General features: G+C 37.4%; 1 protein-coding gene across 2 annotated transcripts in view; it reads right to left on the bottom strand.

Moving 5' to 3' along the window:
* Window positions 1-27678, bottom strand: part of KLF12 (KLF transcription factor 12) — a 471091-nt gene that overhangs the window by 143397 nt on the left and 300016 nt on the right. For both annotated transcript variants that reach the window (XM_066234031.1, XM_066234032.1), the window contains one exon: window positions 23639-24185. In XM_066234031.1, the coding sequence (XP_066090128.1) occupies window positions 23639-24185 (547 nt within the window). The remainder of the gene's footprint in view (window positions 1-23638; window positions 24186-27678) is intronic.

The following is a 27678-nucleotide window of genomic DNA, read 5'->3' as shown; positions in this document are numbered from 1 at the left end:
GATTCTTTACTAGTTTCAATTTTAAAAGGTTAATAAAAACAGGCATGAGGAACTACTGCGGCCCGTTTGCAATCAGAGCTGCTGCTGCCCTCCAGCCCTCTTCCAATAGCTTTGCTCTCTGCGTCATTTATACTTAAACCTGCAAGACTAAAAGGAATTTTCAGAACATGTAATCAGGATTTAATCTGTTCTCTCAGACATACAATAGACCCTATGAATTCTTGAAGATATGTTCTAAAACCATCCAAAATCCTCTTTATTTGTGAATTACTTATGCACGCTATTGGACTTCTATGGTTTTCAGAACTCTTGGTTTTCTACCTTCATTCCACTGCTGGCCTCTTAAAACTCTCCTCCCTTGGCTTAAGGAATAGGCACAGTTGTCCCTACTACCCATAACATATTTTTAAAAAAATTATTCAGTGAGAGGAGGAGAGGCAGAGAGACAGACTCCCACATTCACCCCAACCTGGATCCACCTGGCAAGCCCACCATAGGGTGATGCTCTGCTCATTTGCTCTACTCATTCTTAGGCCTGAGGCAGAGGCCATGGAGCCATCCTCGGCACCCAGGGCCAATTCGCTCCAACTGAGCAATGGCTATAGGAGGGAAAGAGAGAGAGGGAGAGAGAGAGAGAGAAGGGGCCAGGGGAGGGCTTGAGAAGCAGATGGACACTTCTCCTGTGTGACCTAACTGGGAACTGAACCTGAGATGAACCCAGGATGAACCCAGGATATCTACATGCCAGGTCAACACTCTACCACTGAGCCAGCTGGCCAGGGCAATACATTTCTACAGAGATCTATTTCTTGTGCACATCCTCACATCATATTTTAAAAAAAATTATTAAAGTTTTCTTTCTCATTGCTTGATAATTCACACACACACACACACACACACACATATACACATGTGCCTTCCTACTCCCCTACAATTTACAAGCATTACTGTGCGGGAAAGAAGCAGAGAGCACAGGGCAGCACTGAGGTGAGTTCTGCAGTAGGAGAGGCTCACTAATGACATGACACCCTGTATGTCCATGAGACATGCAACCTAGCAAAATATTAGCATTACTTAACAGACTTCTGGGACATTTGTGAAAAGCAGAAAGATGTTAGATCTATGAATGGGCGAACTTAAAACTCTGGAATGTTATTTGTTTTTATGCAGGAAACACAGCGCTGACTCTTCTCTTTCTGGGGTACTGCATAGCATCGTCCTATCTTGAGCTGAAGAGCTTTTCAAAATGGCCTGTAAATATCTTTGGGTCAAAAAGCAAGTATTGCTACATTTTTTTCTTCTGTTTCCATCTAGACTGAAGAATGTGGGTGTTCACGTGTTCAGAGAAAAACTTGCCCTGTATAACTTGATTCACAGGTGTTCCCCATATCAATCTTATGAATGGTATGTTTTTATAAGAAAGAAGAGTTCCATTAGTCTCCATCAATTATGAGAAGCACATCCTCTATGTACTTTGGTTTGTTTTTATAGATATTATTTTGGTAATATGCTTAAAATCTCCCTTGAGACGATACACTATCTAGTCTCTAAGAAAGCCGGTGAGATCCCTACCATCTGTAAATGACGTTATGACTTCTTTTGGCTTCAGGAAGAACCACAACATTGGGGTTCATTTTCTCAGACCTCTTCCTGAGCCTCTGGTTAGGGAAGCAGCCCATACAGGCAGGTGGTGCTGTCTCCAGAAACAACATGAAGAAGATCAGGGTTGTAATTCTGCTTAGAAGAAGGCCATGGGAAACGCGTATTTTGAGAACACAACTATAATAAACAGGCATTCCCCAGTTATGAACGAGATAGGTTCTGTCGGTTTGTTCTTAAGCTGAATTTGTATGTAAGTTGGAATAGGTACACTTACCTATTAAATTAAACTTTGATGTCTGTCTTAACATAGTCTTTATTTTTACCTTTCTGCACACATAAATACTTAAACATCTTCTTATACAACCTTAAACAATCTTGGATGATGCAGAAGATGATGGACTTGCTAGAGACGATGGGACTGGTGACAGGGTCAGGGTTTGATTCTGCTGCTGGAGTTAGTTTCTTGAAGTAGCATCAAGGGGGGTTTGTACAGAGCTTTTCTTTTCTTTTCATCAGAAATGGCCCTGTAGCATCGCATGCCTTTGATAACGGTACAGTAAACTTTGGTGAACCTCTCCACGTCAGAATCTTGCTCCTCTAACTTTGCCATTCCTGCTTCAGTGAGATGAGAAGCATCAGCTAACTCTTTTCTAGAAAGTATTTTCGGTTCTGGAATTTCTAGGTCCCTGTCTTCTTCCCTAAATGCTATCATCTGCTGCTCTAGTTTCATAAGATCTTCATTGGTTAGTTCTTTGCAATGGAAGTTGAGTAACTCTATGATATCATTTTCACTGATATCCAACTGCAGGTGATTACCAATAGCCTCTATGGTGCTCCATGTATAAGTATGAGTTGTTCATTAGTCGAATGTTTGTAACTCAGGGACTTATTGTATGCTGCTTTGCGAGAGGGCAGAGAAGGCACACATTAATATTTTTTTGCTCTCCTAACTTTACACTGGGTTTACACTAACTTCTCCATGAAAGCCCATCTGGGTTCTCTGAGTTCCTAAACAAGATACAAGGCCTATCATGGCAGGTGAGGTCTTGGGCTTTCCTAGGCACAGGTCTGGTAGACTGTATCATGGTTGAGGTCAGTATGTTTAGGTGTTAAACAGAGAAGTTTGATCGTTTTATCTCTGAATATAATAATACAGATAAATAGATTTGGGGAGGGGGTAAAAACCAGTAACATGTATGTTTGGGTAACTTCTGAACTTTATAATGTGCTATTAGTGTGCACTCTGAACACCCCCGACCCCGATTTCCTTCGCTAAAGCTGGCAAGTCCACGCGGCACCGAGCACTGGTCGTCCCTGAGACCACGCTAGGATCTGAGAGGCCCTGTTGGCTCCTTCGAATCCGTGCTCGCTCACATGCTATCAAAGAACTTCTTATGTGTCCACTACACTTACACTACCAATTAAGTAAGTTAGAACTTCTAGTCCTATTTCTCCTTCAATTACCACAAATCCTGCAAATTGTTTCTTCCCAGTGTTTCTCATGCCCAACAATCCTGTATCTAAAAGACAAGCTATGAAGAGCCATTTAACATAGGAGCCAGCATACACCTGCGTATAAAATTCAAGCCGTTTTAATTTAAGAAATTCCATACATACATATGATGACCACTTACCTATTCTCCCAAAAGATTAAAACAACATTAACATTTGCCACAGTGCCTTCAGATAATTTAAAAAAGGAAAATATCACAGAAACAGTTGGTTCTTTGTATTTTCCCCCTGTTTTGTTTCTATTTTCTGTAATATCCTGATATACACCCTTCCTATGCAACTTTTCATGCTTTAAATGCAAATGGGTCAATGAACAACCACTAATACAATTTTGAGCTTTGAAAAACTGTATTTAATGATATCGCATTCTATGACGTGGTTATTTTCACTTGACATTACATTTGAGATTTTATACTTTTAATTGTTGCATAGTACTTTACTTTGTAAATGAACCACCATTATTTATTCCTATCATGGTGGGAAATTAAGTTGTTCATAATATACACTGTTAGAAAAACTATCAGAAGTTCCCTCATAGTTTTACCTGGTAATGTAATTATGGGGTATGCAGGTCATTGGTTTTATTAGATATTGCCTAATTACTCTTCAAAGCAGTTGAATCAATTAACACCCCCATTGATGTACGAACATGTCCATTTCCCCATATTGTTGTAAGACGTAGTATGACCCGATTTTAAATTCTTTCTAAAGTCTTCTTTTCTATCTAGTCTCCTACAAATCACAAGAAGGATTTAGCATGCTCTGACCTCCCAATTAACAGGCCCATCTTCCCCATGTTCTTCATTGTAGTTTAAGGTTGAGTTAATTAAAATTCATCTCTTTATTCAGATATTTATCTATATTTTTAAAACCAGTTCTAAGCTCACATTTCCCTTTGGTTCTTTTATTTCTTTAAAAATTTTATCTTTTATTTCTTTCAGTAAATTCAAGTTGGTGATAAGCTCTTCTTAGTCAATATATGTCTGCATTTTTAAACATTGTACTATCAATTGAATTTACTTAGGCTGAGAACAGAATTCTTGGGAAAACTCAGCCCTTTGAAGAGTCCACTGCATTCTTTTCTGACATCTGTTGTTCTAACAGTATTTGTCATTCTTTAATTCCTTTGTAGATAAGCCTTTGAGGTTTTCTTTATGAATTATGCTTGACGATTTCACTGCTCTGTGTCTTGATGTGGATTTACTTATACATATTTATTTATACTCTTAAGATTCATGGCTTTCCTTAATTTTTCAAAATTTCCAGACATTTCTCTGATAATGCATTCTATCTATTCCCATTTTAGAGAAGTTCTTTTAGATAAATTTTGGAACACCTCCATTGATTTCTCTTAATTTTTCCTTCATGTTTTTGTCAACTTTTCCACTTCGCAATATTTTCTAGGTAAAATTCTCAGGATGGCTTTTCAGTTCGTATATTCTCCCGTGGAATTTTCTCAACATGTTTCAGTTGCCAAAACAAGAACTACCCTACATTTATTTTTTTTCCTTCATCTTTGACCTCTATTTGGGTAATAAATTTTGCCCATCAGATTTCCATTCATCCTGCCTTTGTACTGCCCTTGAAAGAACTCTCACCTGGCTTCTTAAACAGCCTCCTGACTTCACTCCCTTCCTTCACTGTCACTATATTTAGTCTTTCATCCACAGGTTTTAATGTTACCATGTTACTCCTCCTTGCATTCAAGCTTCCTATGTCTCCCTGTAGCATTCAGGAAACACAGGCTCCTTAGCTTGCCATATAAAACTTTTGAAAACCAGATTCATGAATATCCCTAGAGCCTCATTTCTGCTTCGTACAGACAGCCTTTATTTCGACCAAACCAACTTATCTATTTGTATAATCTAGCATCAAAGAGGATGCACTATGCTGTTTCATATTTCTAGGATTCTGTGTCTTTTTAAATTGCCTTTCCTTTTTCATGTGTACATGGATAACACAACTAACAGTTTCCTCTGAGGAACACCCTTCTCTTGCAATCAGAACCACCTGTCCCTATCACTGAGCTCAGCGCTCCTTCCCCCCGGTCTGCCTTTGTGGGCCTACATATACCTGTATCACAGAACACTTCTCACTACATTTGTTCTTTTATTTATTTGACTATGAGCTTCTCATGAATAATGTCTGCGCATCACTCATGTGGTGGAATCACAAATGTGTATTAATCAAATGAGTCAGTGAATGGAAAGAAATATACTGGGCGATTCTTGGGTAAGACAAGCAGTTAATAGAATGGTCACGCTTAAATATTTAAAAAAATAATTTCTTAAGATTTTTGATCTGGTAGCGCAACTTTTATTTAGATTTAATTAAAAAAGAAGAAAGTAAGAAATAAAGTAAATTGGAGCTATAATCATGTATGTTCAAGTAATAGTCATGAAGACTTTTTGACATTTAAATGGTACAACACATAGAACAAAATTCAGAAGTTTATAATAAGTCAACTAAATTTACTTACTTTTTAAATAGTTTCTAGAAGGTATTGTGTGTGTGTGTGTGTGTGTGTGTGTGTGTGTGTGTGTGACAAAGGCAGAGAGAAATAGCTAGGGACAGACAGGTAGGAAGGGAGAGAGATGAGAAGCATCAATTCTTTGTTGTGGCACCTTAGTTGTTCATTGATTGCTTTCTCATACGTGCCTTGACCGGGGGCTCCAGCAGAGCGAGTGACCCCTTGCTCAAGCTAGCAACCTTGGGTTCAAGCTGGTGAGCTGTGCTTAAACCAGATGAGCCCACGCTCAAGCCGGCGACCTCAGGGTTTCGAGCCTGGGTCCTCTGTGTCCTAATCTGACACTCTATCCACTGTGCCACTGCCTGGTGAGGTAGGTCTTTTTTGTTTTTGTGGGGTTTTTTTTTTGTATTTTTCTGAAGTAAGAAGCAGGGAGGCAAAGAGACAGACTCCCTCATGCGACCGACCGGGATCCACCTAGCAAACCCACTAGGGGATGATGCTCTGCCCATCTGGGGCATTGCTTCGCTGTAACCAGAGCCATTCTAGCGCCTGAGGTGGAGGCCATGGAGCCAACCTCAGTGCCTGGGCCAACCTTACTCCATTGGAGCTTTGGCTGCGAAATGGGAAGAGAGAGAGAAAGAAAGGAGAGGAGGAGGGGTGGAGAAGCAGATGAGCATTCCTCCTGCGTGCCCTGGCAGGGAATTGAACCCAAGACTTCTACAAGCCAGGCTGATGCTCTACACTGAGCCAATTGGCCAGGGCCCAGAAGGTATTTTTAAAAATATGAATATACCATGTCTGTGGGTGTGTTTGTGTATTTTTGTTTATATTTATATGTCATGCATAAATAAGGTACAACACTCAGCTCTTCTTTGAGCACATTTTAACATGCCCAGATACGAGATGGTCACTGTATCCAGCACCTTACAAATATGCAAGGTCTCTCTAAACAAACTACCCTCTGGCTGAATAGTAATAATATGGCTGATATTCTTTATATCTTCTCTGCAATAAGGTATGGAATAAATAATGTCTATAAGTAGCATGTGAATTTGATAGCTATACTTGCTGTTAGTAAAAAATGATTGTATTCCTCATGTTCATCACAATTAAAAATACAAAGCACAACACTGAAAAATAGCTACAAACCATTTAGAGGCTAATTTAGACTTGGAAACGGAAAAAGCTGTAATCTTGCACTTAAATCAGATCATAGAAAATTAGATAGTTAAAACTAGTTTAAGTTATAGTTGAAATGGGGGGTTACTTTTAAGTATAAGGGGCTTACTATCATGATTAACATAAAAAATAATAACAATCGGTCAAAGAAGGAAGGAAATGGGCCTCTTAATAGTTGTCATAGTTGCAAAGTGGATAATGAGATAAAACATAACTGGAGGTTACACTACGTCGATTAGCGTAGATTATACAATAGGCACAACAACGCCGCTAAGCAGTGCATTGCCAGTTAGCGCTAATCTGTTAGAGGATAATCGAATTGTGTTCCCTCATAACCATGGCCTCGAGAATGTGCTGGGAAATATCTGCTACCACTTGTCATGATACCACTTGATCTTGGAACAGTAAGGGAACGACAAAAAGAGAAAAAATACTCTACGAGACTGAAGAAAAACTGATATAAACACTGAAAAACCTCAGGTCTTATTATGAAGCTATTCTCTGTAACCAAATACACATATTATGGATTTTATAATTTTGAAGAAGGCATTTCAGAATATCTGCTTAAATCTGCTAGGGTAATTCTAAAACTGTAATGTTATAATGATTATTAGCTATTGGCCAGTGCTCAGAAATTTTATTGAACTCATTAATCTAAGAAAAACAAATGTAATTATAACAGTAATAATAAATGCTAGCTGTGTTTTTAATTTGTGGTTTCCCTTTGATTTTCAGGAAATAATCATCACCAGAACGAGGCAAGACTGAACAGGCATGGCTGTGTAGTGGTAAATGTCTGACTAGCCAATCACTGCTCCAGAGAACTCCAGGCAGGGACCAGATATGTCTAAAAATGACACAGATGTCAATGTCTGAAATTCAGTGAACCGCACTTTGATAAAATTTTCCTAAATCTAAAAATGTTAACCTACAGCTCAAGGCTGTTGTTTTTGAATGCTGAGAGATGCTGGAGAAATGGAAACACATAACATGGTACCATAATGTAAATATTCAGCAACATGGAATTACTATATGCAATTCATATATATATATGTATATATACATGTAATTTTATATATAGGGTGGGGCAAAAGTAGGCCCCCAGCTTATATAATAATTGTATGTAAAACAGTTTATTCTTTTATTATTGATAAATTATTGTATTATTTCCCAAAGAAACAACTGTAAACCTACTCTTGCCCTACCCTGTATATAGATTTTTGTATGTAACAAATTTTAACCTTCACAAAAAATAAAATGATTTAAAAAATTCAATGTACCTTATTGAGGAAATATGAAATTGAGCTATTTAATATTGACAAAATTTCTAGAAAACTAAAGCATATCTTTTTAAGCATGACAAGATAGCAAAATGGCTTGAGAGTATTAAAAAGTTTTGATTTCACTGAAGTCTCTACTACTAATAAGCTGTGACTTTACAAGGAGTAGAGGAAGATACAGGAATCTGGGTTTTCTTTCGGTAAAAGATTGGCAGGGGAAGAGCTCAGATGCTTTCCTGTAAGTAATACCTATATTTAAAGTAAAACTTAAAAATAATGTATATAATGGCTCAGTGGTAGAGCATCGGCCTGGCGTGTGGATGTCCTGGATTCGATTCTGGGTCAGGGCGGACAGGAGAAGCAACCATCTGCTTCTCCATCCCTCCTCCTTCCCCTTCTCTCTCTTTCTTCCCCTGCTGCAGCCAGGGCTCCATTGGAGCAAGTTGGCCTGGGCACTGAGGATGGCACCATGGCCTTGCCTCAGGTGCTAAAATGGCTCCAGTTGCAACAGAACAACGTCCCCTAGTGGGCTTGCTGGGTGGATCCCGGTTAGGCACATGCAGGAGTCAGTCTCTCTGCCTCTCTGCTTCTCACTTAAGAAAAATACAAAAACAAACAAATAAATAAATAAATAATATAAAACATGAATAACATATAGGCATTCAATACAGGTTTAATTGTTGAAATAATTTTTAATAAATATCTTTAGAAGATTGATTACATACTTTGTGGCTTACCTCAAATAAACTGACCATAATTTACCCTTCTATTACTAATGATCATGATTTCAAAAGCAATTATTATGCTGTAATAAAGTATAATTTCCAAGGACTGAAGAGCTGTCTAAGCTTGAACGACTTTGCTGCAATTTTTCAAACACTTATTTTATTTTATTTTATTTTTTAATAAATTTTTATTAATGGTAATGGGATGACATTAATAAATCAGGGTACATATATTCAAAGAAAACATGTCTAGGTTATTTTGTCATCAAATTATGTTGCAAACCCCTCGCCCAAAGTCAGATTGTCCTCCGTCACCCTCTATCTAGTTCTCTGTGCCCCTCCCCCTCCCCCTAACTCTCTCCCTCCCTCCCTCCCATGTCCTCCCTCCCCCTCCCCCACCCTTGGTAACCACCACACTCTTGTCCATGTCTCTTAGTCTCATTTTTATGTTCCACCAATGTATGGAATCATGTAGTTCTTGTTTTTTTCTGATTTGCTTATTTCACTCCTTATAATGTTATCAAGATCCCACCATTTTGCTGTAAATGATCTGATGTCATCATTTCTTATGGCTGAGTAGTATTCCATAGTGTATATGTGCCACATCTTCTTTATCCAGTCTTCTATTGAAGGGATTTTTGGTTGTTTCCATGTCTTGGCCACTGTGAACAGTGCTGCAATGAACATGGGGCTACATGTGTCTTCACGTATCAATGTTTCTGAGGTTTTGGGGTATATACCCAGTAGAGGGATTGCTGGGTCATAAGGTAGTTCTATTTGCAGTTTTTTGAGGAACCACCATACTTTCCTCCATAATGGTTGTACTACTTTACAGTCCCACCAACAGTGAATGAGGGTTCCTTTTTCTCCACAGCCTCTCCAACATTTGCTATTACCCGTCTTGTTGATAATAGCTAATCTAACAGGGGTGAGGTGGTATCTCATTGTAGTTTTGATTTGCATTTCTCTAATAACTAATGAAGCTGAGCATCTTTTCATATATCTGTTGGCCATTTGTATCTCTTCCTGGGAGAAGTGTCTGTTCATGTCCTCTTCCCATTTTTTTATTGGATTGCTTGTTTGTTTGTTGTCAAACACTTATTTTAATAATAATTGTGATGCTTCTTTGTTGGTTGCCACCTTTTTACCTCAGTGTATGTACAGATAAAGGCAGTTTCCTAATTTGGACAGGGAGTTGACATATAAAACTCTCAGGGGGTCGCCTGACCAGGTGGTGGCACAGTGGATAAAGCGTCGGACTGGGATGCAGAGGACCCAGGTTCAAGACCCCAAGGTTGCCAGCTTGAGTGCATGCTCATCTGGTTTGAGCAAAGCTCACCAGCTTAGACCCAAGGTCACTGGCTTGAGCAAGGGGTTACTCGGTCTGCTGAAGGCCCACAGTCAAGGCACATATGAGAAAGCAATCAATGAACAACTAAGGTGTCACAATGAAAAACTGATAATTGATGCTTCTCATCTCTCTCCATTCCTGTCTGTCTGTCCCTACCTATCCCTCTCTCTGACTCTCTGTCTCTGTAAAAACAAACAAATAAACAAACAAACAAAAAATGACTCTCAGGGGGTCGTAGATTGGGAATGCAAAAATCAGTAGGTCTGTTTTCTTTTACTAAGAAAAACTAAAGAACATGAAATGCTGCAAAACTTCTGTGGTTATTGGGAATACATAAAAAATCTATTGAGAAAACATTTTAGGGGACCCGAGTAATAAAAATGAATAACTAGTTCTCTCATTTACTTGTCCTTGGCCATTTAGAGTCACTATTTTCTCTCTAGGCACAGCTGGAAAATCATATTCATAAAGAATGTAAGAAGCCTATCGCAACCAAGAGTTCAAAGGCTTTCTCATTCAGAGGAAGTACTCAGATCCTCTCCTCTAAGTAATTCATGGTATATATCTTGCATGTAATACATGTTTTATACCCTATGCAATGTGTGTGTGTGAGTGCAATGCGTGTGTGTGAATGCAATATAACCTACAATTCAATAAAACCACACTATTTTTCATTCTTTATGTACCTTCCATTCTTTGCCCTCATGGTTTACTCTTTGTCTGGTCTGGAATGCTTCTACCTAATCCGAGTAGCAAAGCCTTATGCTTCTCTAACTTTCACCTCGAATGCCACCTACTCTACCTTCATTATAACATATGACTCCCTCCAGAGTCTAATTCATGTTCTTCTGGGATTTACAACCCAGGTCTCTAGAAGGTTTCCTCTGTTTTAAGGGGCTCTGTTTATAGAGGATTGATTTAAACCATCCACTTCTGACAAAGGCCACACCAGGGATGATTAGGGAGCCCTTGGCTTTAGCACAGAAGAGACAAAAATATAATCACAGAATCGACAATTCCTTCTAAACACAGAAGGTTTCAAACAATTCACACAAAGCTGTTTTAGATTTGTGCTTGGGTCTGCTTAATATACCTTTAAGATTAGAGATCTGTGGAAGGAAACCAAATCATTGTTTTATGGCTGCAACAAATGGGTCCACCACAGTAAATATGTCATTTATTCTTCCTCTCAAAGAGGCATTCACTGCATAGTGCAAATAAAAGTAGCATTTTCCTTCTACTTAAGGTTTGTTACATGAAATTTATGTTTTTAAAATGCACTGCAAACATCAAAAACTGATTGTACTGTTATCAGCTTTTAAATCAAAACAACTTGCTCTCTGGTTAGGACAGGAGAACTGGTCGATTTATTTCATAAAACTTTATGTTCAAAGAGATAGTGTATATGAACTTAATGGAGAGAATATAGAGTCTGGAGGGGTAATTTTTATTACAATTTATAGGGGGATTATCCATACGCCACAGTTTTCAGATTTTACGAAGATTTTATAGTGCTAGGAGGCTGACACAGTTAACTGCAGTGGGGTTGGAGGTATAATTTGTTTCACCCTGACTGGGGAATGAAATTGGCATTACTACTATATTATATAAGAAACCGAGTAAACACTATTAATTGCTTGAATGTAATCAAAGGCATTATTAATCCTATTTTTACAGGTCAAATATCTTACCTGAGACTAAAAGAATAAATAAGAACTGATTATAATTTCCATACAGCAATATCTTTTCATTAAGACCATTTGAAAACAGTTTTTACCCACAGGGGTTCATCTCCAGAAACTATTAAAACCTAAATCATATCAAGCACCTATAATGTACCATTAAATATTGTTCTTTAATATCAAGTGCTATAAAATAAGGCAAACTTGGGAAACATCAAAAACAATGTACTCCAGAACACCACGGAATCACAGATGCCCCATCGACATAACATAGAACAGCTCTGGGAATGATATTCATTCATTCTGCAAACACTAATTGTTTATTTTGTGTCAGACAATGGAAAAGGCAGTAAGGTAATAATAGTGATATCATTATAATTATATATAATATTAGATTTGAGCCAAATACATTGAGCTAAGAGATTATATTATATATAAATATAATAAGTTGGTTTACAATTTGGTATGTGCCTTTCTAGAGGAAGAAATTTGAATGAAGGCTTTGCCAGAGAAAGAAAGGCCTTCCAGAAAAAGAAAAGTGCATGATAAAGGCAGAGTTGTTATCATGAAAATCCATGGAAATACTGGCTGGAACAGGAGATCTATTTGGTGGAATGGCAACAGACTGGGGTGGGATAGTGGTAGGAGCTCAACTGGGATGTGAGAAGCCGTGCTGGTTATCATTTCATCGTTGCTGCTGCTTCTACTTCATCCCAAGGGAAGGCTTCTTTTACGGTTAGGGTTTAGTCCTATGGACCATAGCATCCATAGGCATCTCAAACAAAACATTGTACCTACATTAATTCTTTGTACATTCATCTCTTCATTCAATAAGTCACTTATTGAGCACTTACTACTATTGGGCACAATGCAATGTGTTGAAGAAACAGTAGCTAATGAGGCTTGGATAGATTCTGGGAGACAGCAAACTATTTTATCCTCTAATGTGTATAACACATACACATTATATAAGCAATCACAGTTTTTGACAGCAGAGCAGCTTATTCTTACTGTATGTCACCCAAGTCCCACTAGGTCTTTCTCTCCCGTATACCACGGGATTATCTTTCCTTTTTTTTTCTTTTTTTTTTCTTTTCCATTTTTCCAAAGCTGGAAACCGGGAGGCAGTCAGACAGACTCCCACATGCACCCGACAGGGATCCACCCGGCATGCCCACCAGGGGGTGATGCTCTGCCCCTCTGGGGCGTCGCTCTGTTCCATCCAGAGCCATTCTAGCACCTGAGGTAGAGGCCACAGAGCCATCCTCAGTGCCCGGGCCATCTTTGCTCCAATGGAGCCTCGGCTGCGGGAGGGGAAGAGAGAGACAGAGAGGAAGGAGAGGGGGAGGGGTGGAGAAGCAGATAGGCGCTTCTCCTGTGTGCCTTGGCCAGGAATCGAACCCAGGACTCCTGCACACCAGGCCGACGCTCTACCGCTGAGCCAACCGGCCAGGGCAGGATTATCTTTCTAATTCTATTCTATTTGTACTGAATTTGCCCTAAGCCCCCAGCTACTGAGAAGGCAGTTCTCTATGAATTCTCCAAGGGCTATTCTCAGTTATCTCAGGGTCACCAAACTCTCCTATTTTCTGTCCTATTTCCTGAGTTCTTAATGTCTCAAGACATAGATCTTCCTTTATATTGTTTTCTCTATAACATCAACAAAACTTGTTAATAGTTCACAAGTTGGCATATATATATTTATCCAAGAAAGATAATTCATAGTTACAAAAACAAAATGAAATAAAAGTCAGCACAGATGCAGAAAGTAGTATTTTATTTCCACTAAAAAGCAGTCACATATAAACATGCAGGATAGGAAGTGGGACGAGGAGGTAGAAATGATGCTTTTTCTTTATGGCCTAAGTTAGTTTTTTTTCCCCAAATATTCATATATTAGAGCTCTAAAAACACCATAGATAAGTTAGGTTTCAAGTTCAGATTTAAATTTTATTTAAAAAGAGCATATTCACTGTATGCCTTGACAACCAGCGCTAAGCTACCTGGAAAAATCCAGGGAAAATGATAGAATAACTAACTAGACTACACAGTGCTTCCTCTGATTCGTTTCAGTGTTTTAAAATTCTACCACTAGATGGCAATACAAAGACTGTGATTTCCAATATGGATCGCTTAGTTCCATAACGATCTCCTATAGGATAGGTGATGCGGTTACACAGGGAAGAGAAAAAAGAACCAAGATCCAGAAAAAGGTAGAATGGTGAAAGGTGGAGGGAGATAGAGAAGAACAATTGGGAGAAGGAAGAAGGTAGGGAAATGGAGGGAAGATGGAGAGTGATAGGACAAAGAAAAGAAAGTGGAAAAACCAGGGATACTTGGAGAAGTAGGTGCAGAAAAGAGAAGGCACGGATGGACCTACAGGATGTTACGCTAAGTGACAGGAGTCAGACAGAGAAAGAAAATACCATATGATTTCACTCATATGTGGGATCTAAAAACAAAATAAATGAATAAACAGAATAGAAACAGACTGATAGATACAGAGAACAGATTGACAGCTGTCAGAGGTGATGGCAGAGGGACTAGGTGAAAAAGGTGACGGGATTAAGCAGTACAAATTGGGAGTTACAAATAATTATGGAGATGTAAAATAGAGCGTAGGAAATACAGTCAATAATATTGTGGGAACTATGTATTGGGCCAAATGGGTACTTGAAGCGGTGGGGGACCACTCGGTAAAGTACATGATTTTCTGTCCACTTTGCTGTGCATCTGAAACGAATTCAGAATAATATTGAATGTGAACTGAGAGAAGGATACAGGAAAGAGGTTGAGTTAAAGGTCCAAAAACTCTGGTGTAGTCTCTTTCAAACACTTTGGATGGGAACCATAGTAAGATATATATATTTCAACAACTCAGCAGACAAGCGCGTGCTGCTTGTGATGGACTAAATTGATTTTAAGATTCATCAACCAAAAAAATGATCCACAGGGTCAATATTGTTTTACTATATTGTAAATTAGAGCTGGATTTTAAGAAGTGTTATTTTAAAAATCGTCATAGCTGAGAGTAGTGGACATTTCTGGCCATATAATCAACCATAAAACATTTGTTGAATAAATGAACTAATTAATGGAAAAGAAAAACGATGGCGAAGCCACCTGGTCCTGAATACCACACATAATTGGCCAATGATCAAAGTGGCATTTCCCCCACATAAAGGTGGCTGGAGGAAAAATAGAGTACATGATTATTACTCTGTAAATTAGTAGCTGTTCTTTTATTTATTGGATAGACAAATATCAACATATTCTTTAGTAAAGAATACAAAGCAGAATACCAGTTAATCAGATTCTCCATTAAAGTGGAAAACAGGCAGACAGACAGAGCCGAGAAATAGGAACAGTTTAAAACAGAAAAAGAACTATTATTAAGGGAATAAGAGGGGAAAAAAAGGGAGCAGAAACCACAGCCAGAGTGTTGTAAATAATTCAAAGGCCAATAAAAACAGTGCTGGCAATGTTTCTAAGATCAAGTTTCTCGCTTGGACCTTATATTCTTCTTCCATTTATTTGTTCCTCCCTGGTACTAACAGTTACTGAGTAAAATGCCTATTTACTAAATATATACGTATTTATATATTTCCAATACTCTAAAGTTTCTAGCAATGGATAAATATGTCCAAATATTATCATATTAATCCTATAAATACGTGTAATCTAGTATGTAAAATAAGAATTTCTTGTAGCCTACCAGCACCTTGACTAGTTGAAATTAGAGGCTTTACATTTGAGTAGAATATTATTTCAGGAAAGAAAAAAATTATTCTTAATAAAATGAAACTACAAAAGAAATAAAAGATCTTTCAAAATCGAATATGCAATGTTCAATGTATTAAATATTACCCAGGAAAACTTTACAAGTGTGGTAAAAATGAATGTAGAGACTACTACATTATAATATTACATTACTTACACATCTCATTTAAGCATTTATTTATTTAAACAAAAATGAGATCTTTTTACCATAGGAAAAACTTGTCCTAACAAATAAAAATGATGTGGCAGGTATTATATTATAACAGAGTGAACATAAATCCACTCTGTTAACCTCTTCTTTAGCTACTTTACCTAACAAATGGATTTGTCTCTTGTCTATATCTTCATTTCCTCAATATCTACCTATGAATGAAATCTCTCCCTCTCTTAGTGTGGATCCCCTCTGGTTCACGTTTTTCTTTTTGCCTTTGGACTTTTATTTACTATTGAACTGCATGGGGGAAAGCCAATCAGACTTACTCCTTGACATTGTACAGTTCCCAAGGAGTTTATCTAGTGGTTTTTCTTTTCTGCTAATTCTCTTACAAAAAATGCAATTTCTGTCTACTCTCTGAGTCAGTTATTATCAAATCTTTGAATTCACCCAGTCTATGCCAGATGAAGTGGAAGAATCAACAGACTACAGGTATTTCAGATAAACGAGAGCATAAGAAGCCAGTACTATTTGGGAGGACTCTATTTAAATGCTTGAAACCCAAGTCAGCAATTCTCCAGTCCTAATTCCCAATAAGCAACATTTAAAAAATTAAAGGATATAACTAAGGGTCTGTCTATAACCATCAGATTCAGAATTAAAATATAAATCTGTATCTAGTAGTTATGAGATGTGAGCACAGTATAAGAATAAATTACCAAAAGAAGCTGTGGTCGTTCAATCACTCAAGAAGCAAAGACAACCGTACATACAAGCACCGGTCAGCTGCCCCGGACTATTCTGGTCATATGGACAGATGGTACCAGGACTGCAGTGAATGGTGAACTAAAAGAGGACAACCATGTGTAAGGTAGACAGAAGAAGCAAGCCAGTGACAAAATGAACTGTGATCTTAAATAAGACATCATTACCACAAAGAGGGAAAGCTAACAGCAGAAGAAAAATGGTTAAAATAAACGGATCTGAAATGGGGAGTTTCATGGGAGTACAAGTAGAATTGTATTCAATGGTCAGGAGCTACGTCCAACCAGCTTTGCAGCAATCACTGTGATGACCATATTTCCGTTCACAAAAATAAATGGCATACGACTAAAAATACACTTGTGGCTTCTTCCTGCAGGCTGCTGAGAAAAGCAGCAGCTTGTAGGAAGAAATAGGGTGTGTTTCAAATTTTCTTTATGGCCACATCCCTTTGAAACTCATCCTGAATGAGTGCTATGAAAATAAGGTTTATTTTTAGAGGATTCTTCACTTCATCTAAATATAATAAGAAAACAACACTCTTTTAAAGGAGATGACCAAAGAAATTACACGCCCAACTGGGGTTGGTTTTCAGACAGCAGTATCAAAATGTTCTTGTCAGATATTCTGGAAAAAAAATGTGATTTATACTCAGGGACCTAATCACATAAAAGTTTTAAGTCAGGAATAATATACTTATGACCCATAGTATGTTGTTTTTTGGGTATGACACCATTACAATGAAAGGTCTTAATGCAATAAATGTGTTTTATAAAATTCTGGTAGACGGGGCTGCTGGGAATGCACTTCCACGACAGAAAATGTGGCTGCTAAGAAGTGAGGCTGAGCCCTTCCTGCCTGGTGATCTAGTTCATTATAGCCCTGTGGACAAACAGTCACGTGATGGGTTTGGGTGGCTAAGGAGAAGCCAATAATGGGAAAGGGAGAAAATAACAGACCAGCTACATAAACTAATAGAAAAGAATGAGATCATGGTCAGGGCAACAGTGAGATAGCCACCTGGCTACACCAGACTTTTCAGTTTTGACTGTTCCAGACCCACCACTCAGTCACACCCTTGTTCAAGGTTCCTTTCTGGACATGGAGGTAATGATATCTATTCTTCCAACTACACGGAGAGAGGCCCAGCTCAGGTAATGGCAGTGGGGATGGAAGTTCATTTTTTAAAGCTCTTTAGTTGGATTCTCAGACTGTTATGGTATTCGCCTTTAAGTATTCTGAATTTCCAAAATGTAGTATTGATTAACACTCAAGTGTTTTTAAATAGCAAATACAAATTATTTTAGGTTAATCTTTTGTTTTGAATGAGTCTCTATATTCTACTAGGTGATGAATGAGAAATGTTTGATCTTATGTTTATATTAAATCTGGTATCATTTTTATAATTCCCAATGACACTAAAATTTTACTAAATGTTTATTTGTTTGCTTTTCATTGTCAATTGTAGATTATATTTTCACATTTTCTTTCATTTCCCTCAAAATTTTGTCAGTCTAATAAAATGACTTTAGAATTTGTGTTAATTATTACAAGATGCAGGTTATTTCTGCAGTAAAAGCAACTAACATCCAATTAAGGACTTTGCTTCTACAACTCTTTCCTCTCTGGAATTACCCATTTTCACCTATCTACTGAATTATTTTTGACAGAATTACAAATATGCTATACTGTTCCCCTTTTTAAAATCCTCCCTTGAGAACTTTAAAGTCTCCTCAGCTGTCATTTATTTCTCTACAACTCTTTCCAGCAAAACTATTCGAAAGAGCTGTCTAGACTTTCAGTCTCCCTTTTCTCACCTCTCATCTGAACAAAAGCTCACTTCAGTCAGTCCTTTGTACCCACCGCTCTACTGACACACTGTGTCACCAGTGAACTCTACGCCTACCAAATAATCAATTCTTTGTCCTTATTTTACCTGGCCCCTTTCGATACAATTGATGGCTCCCTACTTGAAACTCATCACTTGCACTCTCTTTTTTCAACTTTCTCTGACCTCACTAGCAGATAGAAGAAAAGAATGGAAGAAAGGAAGGGAGGGAGGAAGAGAGGGAGGGAGGGAGAGAGGGAGGGAAGAAGGAAAGGACAGATGGAGGGAGGGAGGGAAGGAGGGAAAGGAGGGAGCAAAGGAAATCCTAAACACCTCTACTCTTCTATCAAGATAGTAACAGACCAAGAACAACTTTATTTGTGATATAAGACCTTCTGTGCTTTCAACTATTAAATATCTGTAAAAAAAAATAATAATGAAAATCTATAAAATCTACCAAAAACTTTCCTAGGCTGGACTGAAATTCTTTTATGAGGTACAATAATTCCTTAGGATCTTGTTTATAACGAACATGTCTCAGGTTACCTAGTAACAAAACTCAGGTCAGCCTGACTAGGCAGTGGTGCAGTGGATAGAGTATTGGACTGGGACACAGAGAACCTAGGTTTGAATCCCTGAGGTTGCCTGTTTGAGCGCAGGCTCACCCAGCTTGAGTGTGGATGCACCAGCTTGAGTGCGGGTCGCTGACTTGAGCGTGGGATCATAGACATGACCCCATGGTCGCTGGTTTGAACCCAAGGTTGCTGGCTTGAGCAAGGGGTCACCTGCTCTGATGGAGCCCCTTGGTCAAGGCACATATGAAAAAGCAATTAATGAACAACAAAGGTGCTGCAACAAAGAATTGATGCTCTCATCTCTTTCCCTTCCTGCCTGCCTGTCTCTATCTCTCTCTGTCCCTGTCTTTCTTGATTAAAAAAAAAAAAAATCTCGGGCCAGACCAGTCTACTGGCTGTTCCTTCTATATGGAGTCTCCTACCTCTCAGCACTGTTGCTTTGAGGGGCTATCTGCTACTTAGGTCTTTTAGTATCAAGCAAAAAAAAAAAATGTCTTCCTCAGGAGACTTTCTCTGACATCCTCCCTCTCATAACTCTAGTCTTAATTGTGTTAGTTTACTGTACCTGCCAGAATACCATGCCGTTTTTCTTCATATCACACATTACTTTTAAGGCCCAACTGAGGTATGCTGGTACCCTGGGCTAGCTAACAACTTGCCATTTTTTCAGACCAATATGAACTACTTGGCTGGGCCCAGGTTCTGTCCTCGTTTTGCACCCTGTTGCTGTTAGTCAAGCACACTCATGTGGAAGTTTTATACTACATCCCCAAACCCCAACGACCCATCCCGAACATCACAGTAAAAACATGTCTTCCAATCATATACAACACTCTCCATAAAAATACTTCTGTCAAACACAACTTTCTTTATCTGCCTGGGCAAATACATGGCTAGTCTTATGTTTTCATCCAACTCTGTCTACAATTACTAGCTATTTGTGTTTTTGTTAAATGCTGATATCTGTTAATAGACTATAAAAACTCAGATAGAAACAGCATCTGTTTTGTTCAACACTGTATCCCTAGTGCCAATAAAGTGCCTGATGCATGATGCATGCTCAATAAGTACTTGAATGAAAAAATGATTCATTATATGCTACAGTATCATTAGACATGGATGTATTATATTGACAGTCCTTTGTGTAATGTGACATACAGTAATCTATTTCTTTACCAGAGACTAGCTTTAAAAGTTATTAGCCATTATAATCATCTACACTATGAGTTAGTTTTCTATTTTTATTACTAGCATTTTGAAAATCCAACTCCTGTTTCACATTTTCTTTGACTCATCCAAACCAGACTACAAGTCCTAAGTGGGAATGAAAATAGGGGCTCCCTCTATCTCTCAGACATTTCATCGCTGGCCCAGTGCCCAGCTGCATATGTGCAAAATAAAGACTTGAAGAATTACTAAAATGCCCTTTCCTTTATTCTTTCTGTGAGGCAGGCAGACCTCCTCCACTATACACTTATACTGTCATCTAATTAATCAGTTAGACAATAAAAAAACTTATATGTTACAGCAATATTTGTAGAATATGGTGATTATAAAAACTTAATGTAAACTAATAAAAATAGAAAATATGGGATGTTTCCAAACAATTTCTCATATTAAACTCTCAGCCCTTATAATCTGTTGAGTAACAACTTTGAGAGGCATTTCTGTACCAACTGTTTGGGAGCAGTTTTTCATTTTTAAATTCAGTAAGTTTTTATTCCCTCCAAGTTTCTGTCTGTCAAAACAGAGGAAAAAAATCTGAACATGTATTTTTTTTTTTGCAGGGGGTATAATTATTATAAATAATTCCAGTCTAAAACATTTATGGATAGTTGATCAATGCTAGACATTTATATATAAGCTCTTACTTAATCAAACACTGATCATGTTTTTAATCTCATTTTATTACTGAAGAAAATAGAGATTAGTGAGCTAAATAACTTCCCCAAGTCCAAAGCTGTAAATGAGAGAATTAGAATTCTAACTTATACATTTGTGATTTCAAACATGCTCCTAATGCCAACATCATAGCCAAGTGTGATTATACAGTGTGTCCGTAAAGTCATGGTACACTTTTGACTGGTCACAAGAAAGCAACAAAAGACGATAGAAATGAGAAATCTGCACCAAATTAAAGGAAAACCCTCCCAGTTTCTGTAGGATGATGTGGCAGCATGTGTGCATACCGTGTATACAGCGGAGCAGCCCATGGCCATGCCAGTCGAGATGTGGACGGTACAGAGGAAAGTTCAGTGTGTTCTGTGGCTCGCTAAACTCGAAACCGTGACCAAAGTGCAACGTGAATATCAGCACGTTTATAATGAAGCGCCACCACATAGGAATAAGATTACTCGGTGGGATAAGCAGTTGAAGGAAACCGGCAGTTTGGTGGAGAAACCCCATTCTGAAAGGCCATCAGTCAGTGACGAGTCTGTAGAGGCTATACGGGATAGCTGCCTAAGGAGCCCTAAAAAATCTGTGTGTGAGCCCACATCGAACTGCACTGAATAGGTATGAAACTGGGAGAGTTTTCCTTTTATTTGGTGCAGATTTCACATTTCTATCGTCTTTTGTTGCTTTCCTGTGACCGGTCAAAAGTGCACCACGACTTGATGGACACACTGTATATTTATTTTTGAAATGAAAAAATGTTTGAGAATAAATACTACATATAACTAATAAATATATTCATGTAGAGAACAAATTACAGCCTGAGTTTTAACGAAGTTCTTCAGCAAAGATATATTTTCCAGAAATTTAAATTTTGGCAATATACTTAATAAACACTGTAAATAAAAATAATTTATCCCATAAAAAAATAATGGCAAATAAAAGATATATCTCTTTATTTTCTTCATTAGTGTATCAAAATTATAAATAAGTCATGAACAATGTTAAAATCCTTATCAATTTTATAATAAAAGCAGCATTTCCCTTACGTGGTATCATACAAAGACTGGATTCTACAGCATACACATACATACATATATAAAATAATGTAACTGGCCAAGTTCTATTATTGCTATTTGCTAATTCCTAGTTCTTAAAAAAAAATATTTATATAATTACTACACTGTACACCTGAAACTAATATAAAATAATGTAAACTGTAATTTAAAAAATTAAAAAAACAAAAACTATATTTAAAAAATAGAAGAAATTAGAGTAGAATTTTAATGGGTTTGGAATAAGTTGGGGGAAAATAAAGTTCAAAGTGGAATATAGTGGGGAAAAATTCTATAATTAGAAAAATAAATAACTGATTACACATCATTGTTATTATTCAAATCTATTGGCTTATTTTGATCAGCTGGATTATTAGTATCAAAGAGGGTTTATCTCAAGTAAAGTCCATACTCCCTCTTTCTCTTATCCCTATATTCATGAAGGCTAGTCTGGCCTTTGTCCGTAATAGCACAAAAGAGAAACTGTCAGGTAAGCACAGTGTCTACCTCTCAAGATTCCAGTCTGAAACCTCTGATGGCTACAAGTCATGAGATTTTCCACTTGGCAAAACTGGAAAGGTAAAATTTATTTCATGTGCTGTGAAAAAACCTCATAGCATGACTCATAAACACTGACTTGCCAAAGGTGAATGCACAATATTGTAGTATAGCTTTGCAAAACTTTCTCTAAGTACACAATCAAATATTATGCCTATGCGTTGAAGTCGACCTTACACAAGAAACTAAACAACTGTGCTTACTAGCATTTTATGAGAAGGCAGTGTCCATCAATCATATTTTAATTATGGGCCTCAACAACATTATGGTATTCAAAGCAAAAAGTTAATACAACATAGTCTTAATCCATATTATTTCTGTGTTCTGAAGACAAAATACATACATATGTATTCAGTTTAAAAGGGAATGAATCAAGGATCATAGGCATTTTACATTTCTACAGAAGGAGTGGTTACTTTATAGATTCATGGGAAGGGAAGAAAAATATCAAAAACATCATGCTATTACAAACAAGTTCCTTCAGTAAACTGAGGGGAAAAGGAGCTTAGAAGTAAATAAATAACTTCTAGAACAGCTGTAAACTATCATATATAATTAATTAACTATTATTAAATAGTCATGCAGCACAGTATCTTTTTGCCTTCTAAACCCAGAAAAGAATATTAATATTGCATGTTGCAATATTTCCATCGTACTAAGCATCCTGCTATTTAATATGAAAATAACTTAAGACTTACAAAAAGATAAGAGCTCATGCTACCTGATATATTTTTATCCAAACACTTAACTTTAAAATTCTTTTAATGGTCACTTAATTTATAAGTTACTTAAAAGCAAATGATGAAATTCCAAGCATTACAACTTCATGGCATTCTGTATTGTTATCATCCAAATAAGTTCCAATCTGAACAACTGCAAGAGGAAACATCCTGATGCACTATTTAAAATTTCATAATGGATAATTTCTGTAAGGGATTCATGTGTTTATACTTACAAGCAATTATATGAACTATAGATTGCCCTTCCCATCTGTATATTTGAAGGTAAATGTTATTTTGCAAACTGTGAGGTATTTGACTTCTGACATTAAATGACTTGATACATAAAATATAGACTAATTTGAGTTTAGTTCCTACTTTCAATAGCTCTGTGTTGTGCAGAGAACTTGTTTGGATGTAGTGTATTTGTATATGATTTAGGGTTTGCTCGCTGAATGAAAGAACAGTTACCTCTAGTGCTGCATAAATCAAGGCTTCGCTTGGGTCCCTTACCTTTGCCATGACTTCTCCCATCCTCCAAAAGCGGCACTACAATAGTGTTGTTCACATTTCCGGGTGACCGCACGGCTGTGTAGACAACAGGCACCGATTGTACCACCACGGGGATGCGGTGAACGTGACTCAGTTTGTTAGACTGTAAATTCATGGGGCTTGAAGGTGGTACAGGATGGATAATGTGCAAAAACTGCTGGCCTCCCACACCGGATGCAGAGGCAACAAGGGGTCCTGGAGTTAACACTGTTGACGAAGATGATGCTGAAGACACTGATGTTATAACAGTTGGGGACGAGGCTGCACGACTAGAAGATGAGGAAGAGGTTGAAGTTGAAGAAGGTGAGGAGGCAGACGCTGTCATGGACACTGGGGAGGAGGAAACGGCTGTGGGCGATGTCCTGGCTTTGTTGATAGACAAGTCCACTGGCTCAGTTTGTGTTTGGAAGTGATCTACAGATAATGAGTCCTCGGGGGGCTCCCCTTTCACATTATTCAGCAACAGGGGAACAGCTTCCATATCGGGGTAGTTGTGGACGTTTGGAGACTGTAGGGAAAAAAAGGGAACACAATTATCTTTGTTACTCACACATTCTAAAAGAGTCAAGAGTCATTACCAGAGTGCTTATTAATTTTTCTCTTATTGCTATGAGACATTAATCTGTCCCCCAAATATTTCCAGGATTGCTCTGTGACAAGCATCATGCTTAAAGTTGAGAGTAAAAAAGTACAAAAGTTCAGTATGTAAAGCATTATCTACTTAAAAGTGTATAAATGCAACCTATTTAATTAAAAACATTCATTTTGCTGATTTGACTCATCCTTCATTTATGAGCCTCAGGTTCCTGAACTGTAAACTAACAAGAATTCTGACTAGATAACCTTCAACATCATTTCGTATTTGGTGAAAAAGCTACCGTCCAATTCTCCTAAGCATCAAAAAAGGAGACAAACTTCTCCAACCCCTACACCCACCTACCATTATTCAATACAAACCATTTCTAACAACTTAATTAGATCTCAACTCTTAGTCACAGTGATGACAACATTCATTTCTTAAAATAACATACAGAGCTTCTACAATGTACTTTTTAAGAAATAGTAACTTCAGGAAAAATATTTTCTGGAAATTTTAAATTGTCTATGATTGCTTTGTTTAACTTAATGACAGTAATTTTGACCACATTCAATTCCATGCTTTAAAGTTTTGATGAACAAAATAATAATAATAATAATAATAATAATGAAAGACTTTAAGCTTCTACCCAGAATAATGGAACCAACATTTTATTACTGGGCATTAATATAATTTATTCTTACACTTATTCACTCATGAATTCAACAAATATTTATTGGATGTCTACTTCTGAGGCCTGTAACGGCTCAAGAGTTCACTGAGCACGTATCAGCCTTAACGGAGAGGTTAGATCAGGGGTCCCCAAACTTTTTACACAGGGGGCCAGTTCACTGTCCCTCATACCGTTGTAGGGCCTGACTATAAAAAAAACTATGAACAAATCCCTATGCACACTGCACATATCTTATTTTAAAGTAAAAAAACAAAATGGGAACAAATACAATATTTAAAATAAAGAACAAGTAAATTTAAATCAACAAACTGACCAGTATTTCATTTCTCGCTGACCACCAATGAAAGAGGTGCCCCTTCCGGAAGTGCGGTGGGGGCCAGATAAATGGCCTCAGGGGGTCGCATGCGGCCCGCGGGCCGTAGTTTGGGGACCCCTGGGTTAGATGGTAACAGAGCATTTTGGTTCTATCTAATTTGACCAGGGTAACAGACATGATCATTCTATTATATGAAAACCAAAACCTTTTTTTCAGCTTCATTATGACATCAGAACAACAATGCCTAAAATGATGTTATATTGGTACATTTCATTCTTTGTTTAATAAAAGATTTTGGTTTTCTATTCCCCCTCAAAACTTGAGCATACACTTAAAGGAACAAAACGGGTTTCTTAAATCTGTTCTTTACAAAATATGAATTATAGCTCCATTTAGAACATACAATAGGCAGTAGTATAAGGGAATTTTAACCTGCAACAACGAGAAAAGAAAGAAAATAAGTCAACAGTGGTACCACATCAACTAAAAAGTGAAATGAGTTGATGTTTTATTGCTTTTCTGCTTCTAAGATAACATGATTACTGACCCACGAAAAGATAAAATCAGAAAATACAAAAATGAATCTTCCAAAATAACTCCGCATGAAATTCTAAATAAGATTTCATTTAGGTGCTGAAATTAAAAAATAAGTTTTAAAATCTCAGATATTAAGAAACAAAAGAAAAAAATAAATACCATAAACACCATAAACAATTTTATATAAAAAGCTGTTATCAGTATCCAGTCTTCTAACTAGAATATTATTTTAATTGGTTCCCAGCATTATCATCTAATTTCTTTGTAGAACATTTATAAGCTCTTTCTCATTAGTATAGAAATGCAAGAAATTCTTTGTCATTTTATGAAAATCTGCTTTCATAAAATATCTCAACTGGTTTGTCACTAAAATTATAAAATATGTCAATAAGCCTAAGTTATCAGTTTGATTTTAGATATAGTCTTAATTTCTCTCTTTTTACTGTATTACACATATCCAAAATGCTAATATTGAAAGTAATGACTACTTTCATCACAAAAATTTCTTTCTTACTCTCTACTTAGACACAAGTTTATTATCTAGGTTTACAAACCAAGAGCTGAGAAGTAAGTCATCAATGGGGAAACATTTTATAATGTAAACAAAAGACTACTTTAGCAGATTATAACAATACAGAACACATTTTTAAAGAGATAGCTTCTGAGGTATCAAGCTTCACTGAGCTTTTCAACCTGCATAGAATTTCATAGATTATGAATAGGAGTCCAGCTTCCTAAGGTATCTGCTTAGTTCCTCACTAAGAAAAATATTTACTCCTGAAGCGGTTTTACAAGAGAGTGTTCCTCTGAATAATGCTGTTGTATATATATACTGGAAAGCTACGAAGACTGAACATTAGCAGTCCCTAGGAGCTTTCAAACACTTGAAAATTACATAGCTTCGCATGAACTCACACCAAAACATACAAAATACTCATAAAAATGAGGAAGACTAAACCAAACCTGTGAACAGATGATCTCATTTGAAACCTTGAACACATTATGCATGAATAGATAAGCATAAACATCAGAGAGGCACATGCTGGCTCCTTTTACATATGTAGCAGTTGAAATACAGCCAGGATGGCCCAAAATAACACCTCATCAGTATACAGAAGACAAAATCCTTATTGTATCATTCATCCGTTTGCAGTGCTGACATAATATCATCTCCTCACATTCCATACTAATCATTTCTACTGTGATCATATGTGAGCGGGAAAGCCACCATAATCCCAGCTTTAGGCTGCGCACACATATAGGTAAAGCCAGCAGTGCTATAGGACTATGGTTTCAAAACAGCTGTGGTGTCCTCTTGCTTTTCCTTTCAGGAAAGAGAAAAGACCTGAAAGGCTCGGTCCTGAAATCAGCACTAGGAAATTATTCCTTTACTTTCAGAAAGTGTGACATCGACATGTATGGGTTCTGAGGTTTGAATCCACAAATGTGTAGCCACAGTGAGGTGATGGAAGCACAGGAGACAAGCTAAAGAAAATGAAAGCTGAGAGAAGCCAAGGGAAAACACCAAAGGGAGGTACACAGAGCAGCTGGAAGTTAAATAAGAGGATTATGCGTATGAGAAAGTATGCGTATGAGAAAGTGAGAGAAGATATGGGTGTGTTATCAGAAAACCAAGCGGCAGGGACACTGCAAGGGCCAGAAATAACAGGGAAAAGTTAGAAGTTGTAAGCACAATGAGGAAGAGAAACTTCTGTAAACGGTCAAATTATGCCCTTTGTTACTACGTGTGCAATTCTTTTTTTAATAGGTTTTTAAAATTTATTGATTGATTTTAGAAAGTGAGGAAGGGAGGGTAGGGAGAGAGAGAGAGAGAGAAACACTGATCTGTCACTGTGTGTGCCCTGGCTGGAGATTGA

This window comes from Saccopteryx bilineata, chromosome 6 (assembly GCF_036850765.1).
Source record: "Saccopteryx bilineata isolate mSacBil1 chromosome 6, mSacBil1_pri_phased_curated, whole genome shotgun sequence".
Classification (NCBI taxonomy): domain Eukaryota; kingdom Metazoa; phylum Chordata; class Mammalia; order Chiroptera; family Emballonuridae; genus Saccopteryx; species Saccopteryx bilineata.
The sequence above is the reverse complement of the archived record's forward strand: the minus strand, read 5'-3'. Positions and strand labels throughout refer to the sequence as shown.